This window comes from Eublepharis macularius, chromosome 6 (genome assembly GCF_028583425.1).
Source record: "Eublepharis macularius isolate TG4126 chromosome 6, MPM_Emac_v1.0, whole genome shotgun sequence".
In the NCBI taxonomy this organism is placed as follows: Eukaryota; Metazoa; Chordata; class Lepidosauria; order Squamata; family Eublepharidae; genus Eublepharis; species Eublepharis macularius.
In genome coordinates this window covers 79,323,019-79,338,148 of record NC_072795.1, presented here as the reverse complement: position 1 = coordinate 79,338,148, position 15,130 = coordinate 79,323,019, and the positions used below count along the sequence as shown (strand labels likewise).

General features: G+C 38.5%; 1 protein-coding gene across 1 annotated transcript in view; it reads right to left on the bottom strand.

Annotated features, from left to right (window-relative positions):
• The window catches only part of ATRNL1 (attractin like 1), a 981,827-nt gene that overhangs the window by 766,992 nt on the left and 199,705 nt on the right, over window positions 1–15,130 (bottom strand). Inside the window, exons 14-15 of the mRNA XM_054982776.1 lie at window positions 4,173–4,305; window positions 3,386–3,567 (exon numbers count right to left, since the gene is read on the bottom strand). Of these exons, the coding sequence (XP_054838751.1) occupies window positions 3,386–3,567; window positions 4,173–4,305 (315 nt within the window). The remainder of the gene's footprint in view (window positions 1–3,385; window positions 3,568–4,172; window positions 4,306–15,130) is intronic.

The window sequence follows — 15,130 nt, the reverse complement described above, 5'->3', positions numbered from 1 at the left end:
GGAAGTAAAGAGTAACATATAGAGTATAGGTTAAACTGATTGACTTATGTTGAATGTATATTATGTTTATAGAAGTACTTAAAGTCATGTAGAATGTGAGACAAATTGTTTGTCCCATATTGATGAGACTAGAATGTGTAAGATAGAGTATAGAATACAAAAAATAGATAAATGATGATTATTATTAAAGGTTATATGCCAGGAATGTAATGTCTAGTTGATAAGTTAAGTGGGAAAGGGAACAGAGATAGCACGGTGTTACAATAGATAAGCTTAGAAGAGAGCGAAAGTATATGTTTATTAGAATAAAATAAGTATGAAATGAGTAGGGGGAAAATGGATAAGGGGTTGGAAAACTATTGGAAGTCAACAAAAGGGGGGAAAGGGAGGGGGTTAGAACTGGAATATTTAAAGGAAATGGATTGTAATGAGCATAATACTGATCGATTTCTAATCCAATAAAAATTTTTCAAAAAAAAAAAAACTCTGCATTGCAAAACAGCAGAGGAGAATGAGCTTGTTTCTCCCCTCCCCTCCAAAAAAACAAAGTTGGGCAGGATCTGAAGCGATGCTTCTGAGCTCCCCATTGCAAAAGGAAGATAACTCTTTTCTCTCCTTTTCTCTGCAGTCCAAGCTTGGGGTGGGAAGAAGAGAAGTGAAATCAGCAGGGCTGCTGAATATCCTCCCCTCCCCGCCAACACACCAAATTGCTGCAATGTGAAATTTGATTTTCAACTGATCAGCCAGGAGTTGCTCCTGTCCCCCTCCCAAATCTTTGCTGAGTACAGAGCAAAATTTCCCATTTAGGAAATCAGACATCAGCTGAGAGTCAGCTTCTGATGTCACTATGAAGCCTTTTCCTGCACATACACAGACAGATTGCTAACGGCCAAACAGTTCACCAACCTGTAAAAATATACAAATATTTAAAAGTCTCAAGAATAACAGACACTTTTCATCTAAAGTACACATATTTAAAAACAATTTTTAAAAGACAGTGGTAGCTGAAAATGTGAGAAATAGTTGATATATTAACATCCTAATAGCCAGAAGCTGGTGCATATTGAATAAATCAATATCAATTTCCTCACAGGTTCATTTTGACAAAACATTTCTGGGGGAGAATAGTTGTGTGGTCCAACATTTTTAGAACACAACCATTGTCCACACAGACTTTACATTTGGGCTAATATGCAGATTAGAGCATCAAAATGACATAATGTTATTGAAAAAAACACAGAGTAGATTTTGAGAGTGAAAACTCTGGTCACCTGAAATAAAAACTGGGTATAGCTCATATTCTTTTCTTTGAAGCTCAACTGCTCTGAGAACTTTCTGGCAATTCTATTTTACAGGAGAACTATATTTCACTTCTTAACCTATATGTATTTGTGAGACCAATCATCATTGTAGTAACAATATTAATGATAGTAATTAGAGTGTTAGACTAGGATCTAGGAGACCTAGGTTCAAATCCCTTCTCTGCCATGGATGCTTGCTGGGTGACTTTGGACCAATCACACGCTCTCAACCTAGGTTGTAGTGGGGATAAAAAGTTGCTTTGGGTCCCCACTGAGGAAAAAAGGTGGGGTATAAATAAAGTGAAATAAATCAATAATGTGCATTTTATCATATGTTTTCCCAAAACAGACTGTAGTAGAAATTGACAACAATTTATTCAATAGTCACTGGCTATTGGGACATCAACTTATCAACTATATTTTCCACATGCTCAGCTACCACTGTCTTTTTAAAATTGCTTTTAAATGTGTGTGTTTTATATGAAATGTGTCCATCATTCATAAGACTTTTTAATATTTGTATATTTTACAGATCTCTCTGACAAAGAACATATGAAACATGTAAGGATTGTCAAGTTGAATAAATTAATTTTTCCCCACTATGCCATTTTTTTGTTCTCCTTTAAACACTCCAAGACAACAACTAGTGAGTCGAAGGAGAAGTAACTTGAAGGCCATGGTTGCCAAGCTTGAGTCACACAGAGACATGCCCCTTTCCAATCTCAACCAGAAGACACTAAATCAAAGAGAAAATACTTATGTTTAAAAGGGTATGTTTAATATTACAAAGTTAAAGCATGATAATATATCATTCAGATGAAATGATTTGTCCACAATATTTCTGTATGATTTGTCTTATTTCATTCTGGATTAGGTCACTATGTTTGAAGAAACAAACTGTTCATAATTATATTGCCTAGTATACTAATTTTATTTATAAACACTAATAAATGACCTGTTACTATAAAAGAAAGAAATCTATATGCTAGTATAAGACCTAAGATACAGAGGCTTGCCAAAAGAACAGTCCTCTTGCTACATGATGTCCCTGCATTAGATGATCTATGCCAAATGTGTCTGTGTTGTTACCATGTCTATTTGAATATGTAAAAAACTAAATTTTGCTGGACTAGTTTCAATATATTTTTCAACATTGCCACATATCACCATTACTTTGGTGGCTCCCTTGCCACCATAGGTTTAATACACCTACATGAGTCCTTGAAACATAAATAATCGTCCCGTCTAGATAATACTTCTAAGAGCTTAATTTTTATAGTTTTTGTATCAAATTTCATCTGAAAGGATGATATCCAAATCTCCACATATGTTTTAACAATTAAAATAGATCATGACAACAGTACAACAGTAAAATATCTCTTAGCCTTGTACAACACCCTCCAAATTCTTTTGCTTCCATTAAAAAACTAGGGCAGAATACAATTATTTGTGGAGAGCTGCGCAAATATAGATGCAATCTAATGCTACTATGAAACAGCCCATCAGAGAATAGATTATCAGATATGTAAGCCAGCATGGGGATTCCCTTGCTCAAAGTGGTGCTATCAATTTTGGATAATATCTGCCTGAAGAGGGACCTTACTAAGCAGAGTAATGCCCTTCTAAATTGATTGATTTCAAAGGACTTGGAAGTGTGTGAATCCACTTAGGACTGCATTCTAACAACACTCAGTTGTATATCTGTTCCTTTACATAATAGCATCTTCCAGGTAACTAACTATATTAGACAAAAGCAGAAAAAATTGAGAGCAGTAAACGGTTTTCAACAACATCCAAAAAGTTCATTAAGCATGGTTAGCCAAAGGTTTAAAAAATGACTACTATATACTTTTGTTCCTTTAAATACAATATTATAAAGAAAAAGAAAGCTGCAGTGGAGCATTTAAATCTCAGGCAAATTGTTCTCTTGCTCTTAAAATAGCACCTAGTATTTTTGCACTGTCAAAGTCAACTTCAGATTGACAAAAAAGTCCTTCTGCAACAATGTGGTTGGTGAATGAATTACAATAAAAAAAATAATTTGGCATTATTTTTAAGATTTCTAAATTAATTATACAATTTACCTGGAGAGTATATTTCTGTATTTCATCCAGAACAAACTCAACTTCTTTTGAAGTTGTTAATGATGCAAGAATCCCATTCAAGCCATAGCAGTAAAGTCTGGCATTGTCATAGTTTTCACGACTAGAATTTATACGGAGGCAGGCATCTCCAACATGATTCCATCCTTCTCCACATAGATGAGCTATAAAGAGTTACACAAGCTTAAAAGTAGTTGCGAAAGAAAAAAACATCTCATTTAGAACTGGGCTTTAGCATTAACTTTTCAGAACACAGTTCAATTAAGCAGGCATACAACCTTTTTAAAGGTTCTTATTGTAAAACAGGCCACAATATTGTTATTTACATTACAATGGTTTAATAGTACTAAAAATTACAGTTAAGAGAAAAAGTACAATGTAAGTAGAACCACAATGAGTTAAATAATGGGTTAATTCCAAGTAATTGTAGGGAAATAAGATTTGTGATTTATATGTGCTTCTGTATATTACCATGGTTTATATCAACACATTAACATTTAGGTGACATGTTGATGGGTGCCTTTGGAAACCACACGGAAATTAAATGTTATCTAGAAGATTACAACTACATTTGAATTGAAGCCAAATGTGCAAATTCTTGGCTTTGTCAATTTTGTACTGATTACACTGAATATTTAACACCACTACTATTTGTGTTGAATTTTGTGCAGTCTGTGTTCCTAATACAGTTCTGATCCATATTCACCCTTCTCTCAATGCTAAACACACACAAAGAAGTTAATTTCGAACACATTTTCCATCTTTTTACCTGGCAAAGCTTGGCATTCTTGTTGTCGCTGGTCCCACTGGCAGTTGAGATTTAGTGAGCAACTTTTACAACTAGTCAGCTTATTACAGATTTGTTCATTTCTCACATGGCATTTGGTGTAGTTTTTTACTGACTGGAACACAAACAGGCATGCAAAATGTGTTAATTCTGTGAACAGAGTACAAGTAAGTTGAAGCTGCTGGAGGAACTGTCTATTTATGAATTTATGTAAGTTAGGGTGAATCTCGCCAATCTACTTCACTTGTTTGTGAGGGAGAAGTAAAACTGAATAACTACCAGGGCTTTTTTTTCTGAGAAAAGAGGTGGTGAAACTCAGTGGGTTGCCCTAGGAGAAAATGGTTACATGGCTGGTGGCCCCGCCCCCTGATCTCCAAACAGAGGGGAGTTTAGATTGCCCTCCACACCGCTGAGCAGTGCAGAGGGCAATCTAAACTCCCCTCTGTCTGGAGATCAGGGGGCGGGGCCACCAGCCATGTGACCATTTTCAAGAGGTTCCGGAACTCCGTTCCACTGCGTTCCAGCTGAAAAAAAGCCCTGATAACTACTTTATCTATTTAACAAGAGGGACCACATGTAAACTACATAAAGTATATATGAAACATTCATAGAAGTTTTGAAGGTCTGTTTTTTTTTAAAAAAAACAAGAACTGGCTTTTTATTTACTAGAAATTGCATAAACTTAAAACAGTAGAGAAGCATGTTCTTGGGTTAATAAACTAGTTTTTTTTAAGTCAGGGACTAATTTATCAAGTGAACACACTGCTGGATCAACCATTAAGAGATATGTCTTCAAATACTCATATAGCCAAAAATTCCTGGAGTCTACTGATCAATCAATCTCTCTCAACTTTAGTGCCTCAGGTACAAAAAGTAGGAACATATAGCTCTTCACCACAGAAATGGTCAACAGGAAAATATCCAATTGTGTGGCTTTTGCACATTACGAGTCCCATATAAATTAAGAGTACTTTCACAAGAGGCACATATATGTGTTCTACTGTTTGTTCCTGTTCTCTGCTGGTGAAACGCTGTAGTCTGGATTGTAGAGAACATTGGGGAGGGATGCTGTTGGATGGGGGTGGACCGTTCCTTCTCTATAATTCTAACCTAAGGAATTCTTCTCACCCACCCACTCCAGTTTCTCTTCCTCTGGCAAAACTTCACAGGAACAAGAAGAAAATCTATATATTTCAGAATTTTGGAAGAGACTCTCTCAAATTCAAGAACCTCTTTACAAGTCTTGTATTCTTTATGTAACTGTTCATTTCCATTTATCTTTAGGTCAAGCTATGTAAAGAGCATCTATGCATTCAAAACATAATATAATATGTCATTGTCTTTCAAATCTAGGAAGCATCAAAATTCACATATGTAAAATTTTATATGTTAGCTGTTTCAGCAAGACTTTAACCAGTCATTGTGTATCATGGAATCTGCCACTTGGTTGTGTGTGTTTTTACTATTGGCTGTATTCTTGTAGGACCCCTCAATTATAATGATATGTTTTTAGTTTTAATATATAATATTTATTGTTGTTTTTAATGTTGTAAACCACTTCAGGCCTTGTTCTAGAGAGAGGCAGTATTAAAGTCTAAAAAATAAACAAATAAAATGCACTAGCAACAAGAATTATGAACAGAAACCACTTGCAAACTGCCAAACTGTACTAAATGCAGTTCATATATTCAAAACATAATTCCAGTCATATATAATTATTGACTGAATGAATCAGTTGTCTTACTTCATGTTCAAAGGGAACCATGTGTACATTTTTAAAAAACACTATTAAATAAAACCATTATGGTTAAGCTCTTACAGAGAGGCTTTGCAAAAACAATCAGAAAAATGTGAAAAACTACCATGTTCTTTTATAAAAGCTCTATACAGCAAATTAGCCAGAACAAAATGTTGCAGAGTGACAGAAGGTAAGCTTGTAAAATATGCACAGATGAATTTCAGAGAACCTTTTTTTATACCTATTTGCATTTAGTTTGGCTCAGTCATTATACATTATTGACAATGCTGCCTGAGAGGTAGATTACAATGAATTTTAAATTGCAAGTAAGCACCATCTGCTCACTTAACACTGTCCCCGCGTAATATCCCTTGTTAACACGTCATTATCACAATGTCAAAATCCTGAAAAGTTCAGGCTGCTTTCGAAAATGAATCCATATGGTAGTAAACTACATTAAATGCAAATGGGGAAAAGGTAGGAAACTCAGTATATTTTTACCTCTTCTTCACACTGTGGTTTTCTAACTACAGATAACCCAAGGCTATCTAACAATGCTTTAAAAAGAAATTCAAACTATTTGTAACTATTCCCTCTGTTCTCATCTCATTTCCCTAACCCCAACTCTTACTTCTTATAAATCCAATTTACACATTCCTTCCAGGACAAATCTCAGTAGCCTAGTGTAAGTGCAAATCCAGTTGGTAATTGCCGTTAATTCTAAGATTCTAAACTGAACTACAAAAACCAATTAATTCAGATCTATGATCATACATCTGTTGCACAAGTTTTCATATAGTTGCAAAAGGTGTACTTCAGTAGAATATCATAAATAAACTGACTCATGGCAAACTTCCTTGTCTTTGTTTCCATACACAATGGTAGCATATCTGTCACAAACCCATGAGGTTAAGCATAGTATGTTGCTTTGTGGTAAGTAAAGTTGTATGATGGAGAAAACTTGGGTAAGAGAGCAAAGAAGAAACTTCTTTGGGAGACTTAACAGGCATGTTTTGCTATTATGCCTGGTTTAAAACAGCAGTGATTCCCATGCTCTTATGGGCAAAATAGCTTGCAGACTTGGGTGCTAGCAGGATTACTGCACAGACCAGAATCCAGAAAAGTATTTGTAATGCAACCCCCTGCACGCAAATATACAGTGTTTGGTACTTCTCTGAATTTCTTCAACACAGTTTTGTTGCTGTACCACAGTCAAAGCAAGCTGTGGAAAATGCTGCCCCTGGGATGCAGCCTCGGATTTAATAAACTCAAGTATAAGAATAACTACTGCCTTGCAATTCTGTTTTCATTTCAATGTGAGCAAAGCCATATTTGTTTTTGTTTTTTCTTTTCAAATCCTCAAGTGCCTTCACTGTTCCCCATGACTTACCAAAAATAATTGTGAGTGTTTCAGTATGTTTCATTAGTTAATTCCCCTTGAGATACATAGACAGTAGACCAACTGATTAAAGTACTTCAAGGTCTGTTTTCTTTATGCCAGTTTTCAGGTTATTTTTACGTACTCCCTTGCCCTTCTTATCAATACTACAAATGACATTATTTTCCATTCTAAGTTTCTGTATATGCCTGTATTTGCTTGTTTAAACCTCCAGCAATTAGATACTTCAACAGCTATATTTCTTCCTAACAAGACTAGGAATAGTTTCCTGTATTTGTTTTTCCATCCCATGTCTGTTTCCCAGTTTTCTTGGTGTCTAAGCAAGATATGTTTTAATAAAGTGAAGATCACAGAATTTTAAAATAGGGCTTAGGTACAGCTAACCATTCAAAGTCACTTGCACGTGCGTGGTTGAGATACACAAATTCTTAGCTATCTCTTAATTACTGTTTTCACTGAAAGAGAGGAATAAGAACCAGACAGCTTTCTAATCTGCTACCAGATTAGTACTTGCTGCTGCACCCCCTTGTTTTATACTTATGTCTACCAGAGCGAGATCTACTTTCTTTCTAAAATAATTTATTTGGATTTTTAAAGACTTCTCATAGGCTCATAGTCACTACCTAGCTTTGGTGATGTTTTCATTGGAATAAGCACATCTGTCCGCTACCTGCAATCAAGCAAATGTACAATATCTTAAACATCATCCTGGTTATCTAACAAGAGGGTCCTTCCCAACCCAGTGAACCAGCAATGCTACTCGGGACAAATGCTGTCTTCAAAAAACACCACTCAGGGGATGATGCTGTATGGCAGTGATGTGGGCTAATTGTTCCAGTTGGACATCATGCCTATCAATATCTGTAGAATCGTACTTTCCCCTTGCTGTTCTCCCCCTATTCCTAGCTATTACAGGCAAACAGAAAGACAGAGCAGATAAACTGAACCATCAGAGTGCAAGCATGGATACTGTGGCACCACCCAAAAGCAACTAAAACCAACCTACAGATCTGAAAGCTGGAGGTAATTTCTTTCAGATTTATTAATCTTCTGAAGTCAGTGAACACAATGTTTTTTTACTGGATTGTGATTACTCACTCTCTAAAAGTATATTTTATATCAGTATGTCTAATTTTCAAGATGGCCAAATTTGAGGAAACTTAAATCCAGAGACTGGAGCTGTGAACAGATAAGACAGATATTTCTACAACTCCCCCCCCCCCCCATGACCCAAATTTGCAGAAAAACCTGAAATCTAAAAATATATACATATTTGGGAAAAAATCCAAAATGATAAAAGGAGTGCATGTTGCCCTCAGTGGCTATTGCTAGGCAACACAACAGTTTTACCAGGATTACAGGTCTGGTATCTGTCAGTAAAAAGCAGGGGAAGAGGGCAGGGCATATTCCAGGCCTCTTTTGCCTTTAAGGGAGGACTCACTAGGATCAGGCCAGGCAGCAACCACAGGGTAACTTGCTACTGACCAATAATGTTCCCAGGTCCCCTAGGCATGAAAGCAGGGGATGGGGGGCATGGGGTGTGCTGGAAGACTCACTTCGTGCATGTGCTCTGGAGTACTTCCGTGTCATGCTGGGAATGATGTCATTCCCAGCATGATACAAAAGCAATGGATTGCACGAGAGCATACTGCAGATTTTCTAGGCCCATTCCCATACCTTCCCCCCGCCAGCCACATGAGAGGTGGGGGGCTGGAGACTGGGAATGGAGAATCCTCCGCCCCACTGGGGGGGGTAACCCTACTGCCCAACTTGTATGAATCCCAAAGGCCCAGCTGCTTGTTACTGTTCAACAACAGCCACTCCACGAAAGCTAGGGTGGAGTAGTAGCTAGAGTTTCAGAACAGGATCTTGAATTACACATTATCTCACAGGCAGGGGTGGATTGGCCATTAAGTGCACTAGGACACCTCCCAGTGCACTTCCCCTAATATGAGGCTTCCCTCTGATATGAGCTGGGCCACCCTCTGACAGAAGGACTGAGCCCTGCCCTCCTGCCCCCTATGCAACTGGGCCTGGCCTGGTGACCAGCAAAATACAACTCAGATGTAAGTTTTTTGAGTAGAGGCTGCCAGGGGGAGTGAAAGAGGGAAAACTGAAGAGGGTGGGGATATAAAAGTAGATTGGCTAGGAAGGAGAGAAGGAGGCAGGAAGAGGAGGGGCTTCAAGGGAAAAGAAAAGGGAAATAATGGGGGAATGAAAAATGAGATGGCCCCCCACAAGTCATTGCAGATTCCCACTTGCTATGTTGTTTTCCATTATTTAGCAATAGCATAGCTGAATAGCACACAGCAGATATGTATTATTTTGTCTGTACATCTGGAGAGAGAGAGAGAGAGAACACTCCACCTTCGACTGTAAACAGTTTTGACTTGGAAGAATCAATTTTCCAATCAACAGTAATGTCAGGCTCCAACTCCTCGGAGTAAGAGTCCAGGGGCATGCCCTCCAGCATCCTATTCTTTAGCAGACCCTGGAACAAAGCCTCAGTTTAAGGAGAGGAGGGGGATTCACTAGCACGGAGAACTTTTATCTCAATGAGCTCTCACCAATCCTCTCACTGCAAGGATATGGTCTGGCCCTTTCTCTTCAGCTGCCCCTGGGCTGGCTTGATAAAGAATTACCTGTGTACGGGACCACCCTAGACTCCCCCAATGCCTTTGTGCCAATGGTTTCCCCTGGTGGCCCTTCACCCTGTAGCCCAATCTCCTCTGAGGTTTCAAATAACAACAACAACAACATTTGATTTATATACCACCCTTCAGGACAACTTAATGCCCTCTCAGAGTGGTTTACAAAATATGTTATTATTATGCTCACAACAATCACCCTATGAGGTGGGTGGGGCTGAGAGAGCTCCTAGGAGCTGTGACTGACCCAAGGTCACCCAGCTGACTTCAAGTGGAGGAGTGGGGAATCAAATCTGGTTCTCCAGATTAAAGTTTTGCCACTCTTAATCACTATACCAACTGCTTCCATGGTCTATGCTAGGCCCAAGAGGCCAGAATTACTGCTGGCTTTTTCCCACTTCTCCTGCCTTGATGTTACCACTGACTGAAGTCCTAATTCTCCTCCCAGACTCACACCTGGCCTGTAGACTGCTGCAGGAGCATTCTCTGTGTCATTCCTCCCCTACTTGCCATCCAAGTAGGTGGCAGGGGGCAAAAGGTGGGTGCGGGGGATCCCCTGCCCCCCACTGGAGGAATGGGATTCCTACCAGGCTGCTTAGTGTGGTAGTGGCCAGAAAAGGCTGATAGGCATCGACAGCAGTTGAGAGAGGCTGTCCAGCACTAGCACTGCCTTTGCCTACCCCCCCCCCCGACCCACCCGAATGGGAAAGCAAAGAGTGGGGCCCCTCCATTCCCAGACAAGCAAAAATGCAATTGGGATGTCAAGATGCTGGATGAATGTGATGGTTGTATAAAATTAGAAGAGGCATTTTTTTTAACCAGGAAGAATGTCACTGCAATGATAGGGACAACAAACAAACTTGCAAACCATTAAAAAGTACAATTTCCTAGCAGTCTTTATTTTATAAACAACTGTGAAAGTGTGTGTGAGAAGGACAAAAATGCTTCTGTTCTTTACTACACGCATTCAAATAAGGCCCATCAATAGCCAATGAGGTGTGTACAATGGAGACTGGTTCAGGTCCTTTGTTTGAATGAAGAACATTTGGCTGCAAGCAAAAGTAAATTACTGAGAAGCTTTAATACACTTCAACATGTCAACTATGTTTCCTGTAGTTTAACATTCCTGACCTGTTTTGGAACTTCAACTTCACTGCTTTCTCAGTAAAGGTAATATATCGTGAGGAAAAGCCGAAAGTATAATTTCTGTTCATTTTCCAGCTGTCCTTACATAACAGGGCTTAAAAGATAAATTCTTGTAACATAATATACTTGGCTTAGTCCTTCTCTTTCTTCATTTCCTGTCTAGATTTTTTACTTTCACCTTTTTTTGGCAATATATATGAAATATTACAGAAAGCTGTTATTTGCAACTTTCTTTTTAAACATCACCCCATGCAGTTTTTCTAATATTTGTTTGCTTTTAAAGAGAAATATTTATCATAGCTATAAATGTTTTTTATCAATGCAAGAAAAATACCAACAGCATTCTGATCTACTTCCGAGGGTTTCCTTATCACAAGTAATTTTACTCTCCTGTCAAAGCACTACTGTATGCCACTGATAACACATAAGTAAAGTCAATCACTGTTGATAGTAATCTTCACATTTTTTTCTCAAGGGAAAGTTTGTTAAGGTGGTAAGAAGTGGGGGCAAAGGTGAATTTTAAAAAAAATCCAGCCAAACAGACAAGATTTCTTATTTTCTTATCAAAATTTTGTATGTCATAGACAATGTGCAAACCATGAAAAGGGTATCAAAACCAACAACATGTACTGATATGAAAAACCAACAATACTGGAATTTACATTTAGTTTAAAATTAATCACATATGTTTACTAATCAAATTATCCCTCTGTAATCTTGCAGAACATTTGCAGATATCAAATTGTGCCAGTTCAAACACTATTGCTACAACATATAAGTTAAATGTACGTATTTATTTATTTAGAGAAACTACATTCAAGCATCCATTCATTTAAAATATCGCTATCCTGCCTTTCTTTACAAAGGGATTCAAATAGAAGTGTGGCACTCATGCAAATCCCAACTTTGCCATGGATATTCTTAATGCTGTGTCTCACATTAAGCCTAGAAATTTACCGTTGTTGGATTTTTTGGAAATACTTTCAATAACTTTAGGAAAACATTTTGAGTAGTTATGACCTTTTATTATACTTCACTTTTGAGAAAGGGGTCCTAATTACTTTGTATGCTCACAGTATTCTAGCAGGCTAGAAGGATTTTCTAAGGAAAAAAACTCATCTTCTAAGGCCTTTCCTTGAGGATAAATCACAACTTTGCTCTCTAACCTTTATGTTAAACCTTTGGACAATATCGTCAGGAGTTTTAGAGTGAGTTGTCACCCATATGCAGATGATATATAGCATTACATAATCCTCTATAGGTTTTGGGCCAGTGTCTTGAGCTCAAGTGACTGAAAGTAAACAAACTGAAGATTAAACCAAACAAGATGGAAGTGATGTTGTTTGAGAATGTTTGGCTTACACGCATTAACTTACATTAAGTTAAGACCTTGGGGGTCTTATTGGATACAGTCTTGTTGATGGATAAACAGCTCAGCACTGTTGCTAGAAATGCCTTCTTTCAGTTATACCATACTCCTAAACTGCCTCCTTAGGCTCTGCATTGTCAGGGGCACTGAGCCATGCTATCATAACCACCAGACAGAACTATTGTAACCTGTCTTGCAAAGGGCTGCCTTAAAAGATGTCTTGGAAGTAGAGATGGGCAGGAACCGAAATACAAACCAAAGTTCATGACGAACTGGGCCGGTTCAGGATTCGCGAACCAGAGCCTATTTCTGACGAACCACCATGAAATTTAGGCTGGTTCATATGGTTCATTTTTTGGTTCGTCACTGCAGTCAGCCTGGTGCCGATCAATCAGTTTCCTAGGCAACAGGGGACAGACATCCTGCAGACCTTCTGCTGACCTGAAAGTGATGATGATTTGCTGACCTGGATGTGACGTTTCCACAAACCAAACGAACTAGTTTGCGAACCAGGGCAGGTTCGTGAAAGTTCATGGTCATGAAATGTGACGAACCACGAACTGCACGGTTTGGTTTTTTTTACGGTTCATTCCCATCTTGACTTGGAAGCTTTGACTGGTACATAATGCAACAGCAAGATTCCAGTCTGGCATCAGCCACTCAGAACATATAATTCCAGCATTGCATTAATTCCACTGGTTACCTATTTGGTTCTTGGTCCAATTCAAACTATTATCTTTAAAGCCTATTATCTTCATGGCTTGAGGTCTTTATACATATCAGATCATATCACCCAGTATACTACCACACAACAATTACATTCTTCAGATAGCACCATAAGGAGAAGACTTTCTCTAAGCATTGTCTGCATGTAGGGTCATCAGCTCAGTTAGCAACCAGATCAGCGTAAACAAAATCCCAAACCATAAAAATCATGGGGGGAAAACTGTTTTCAAGCCTTACTTGTGACTCTCCAGAATGGAGACACTAGTCTGGGCTACCTGGTAGTCATGGAAACTTCTCCTCTAGATATTACATTATACTTTTCAGTTGCGAGTGCTGAGTCTCAACCAGTGCCTCTTGCTTCATCATAGCAGTGTGCAGATGCTTCTTGCAGATTTTTTTCCAAATTACTTTCCCCAGGCAACCAACCAGCAGACTAAGCTATCAAACACTGTGGCAGGTGAACCCTTTCTGCACATAACTTTATGTACATAAATGCTTTTATGCATAGAAAGGAAAGAGGTGCTATGAGGCATCATCAGTGGGTGGGAAGGGAGGGGCTTCTCCTCCCTGCAAAACATCAAAGGTTCATGTTATGCAAATGAGGGTGATATTTGGAAATAAATGACTGGTTTTTAAAATAGAGAGAGCCACAGTGATGGCCGAAGCATTGGACTAAGTGGGCCATTCAGTGGCCTTCTGCTGGTGTGCTTGTTTGGGATTTTTACAACTGCCAACTATGACAGTAAAAGTCCTGCATGGGTAAGGTTGGCAGCATTTAGAGAAGTGATATATCCATCAAAAGATTGTGGTCTTTTGGGGTTCTGTCTTATTGACAATGTTAACCTGAGTTGAATGCTGTGTAAAGTGTCTCCAGGTTTAATAGTTAGATTCCTCCTTTTTTTTTCTTTCAACTTCTGTATAGCTTTTTTAAAAAAAAATCAGAAATGGAGGCTGAGCTAGCCAGTCTCCATACTTTATTGATCAAGAATAGAAAAAAGAGTGGGAAACAATCCATCAGCTTCTCCCAAAGCCATCTCAGACTCTCACACAAATATTTCTCTGTGTGCTACAAACAATGGGGGGAAACAATTTTGCATATCTCTGGCCAATGAAGGTGCAAAATATTTTGGCCCTGGTTGGTACACGCATGATTGATGATAGCCAGATGCAAAGCATCATGGTATGCAAATTAGAGGATAATTTGGCCAAAATAAATAATTAGAAAAATTTTAGAGGACCCACAGGCAATCACAGGTAAAGAAGCATTGGATGTACATGCCAGTCTGTTCCTGGCAGACCCAGACATGCTGGTGAGTCTGTGACTGAGTGCTGAACAGTGAGAATGAAAGAATGGATGCATCCTATTTGACCATAACATTGAATGTCAAACATAATGGACACTGCATCTCATCACATGCATGAACAGCATATAGGAACTTTTCTGCCCTCTTAAAGGGACCTCAACAACAAAAAAGTGAAAAACCAGAATCCCACCCCTCCAAATGTTGTTGGCTAGAACAAGCTGGTCATGATGTTCTCCTGCTGGGGTGCCAGGCCACTGCTAACCGTTTGCTTGCAGTTTCCTGACATAGGAGTCAATGAAATAATAAGCATGCCCCACCAAGCCTAACCTACTTCAGCGTCCTTTAACACAGATCCCCTTGTTTATGTATGCTGTAACTCAGTAAATTAATGATTCAGAGGGTGGACTGTACTATTTTGTGCAATTTTGGTGTCCCAGAGCCTCCAATTGGCCCCCTCTCCCATTTCCCATTGAAAAAAATTAAAGATTAATAAACAAATGAAACCAGAGGGGGGTTTTGCTGGGACTAATGGACAAACAGGTAGAATCACTCATAGAACTTTATTTTTGTATATGTAACAGCAAGACTGTTATATGCTCAAAAATGGAAA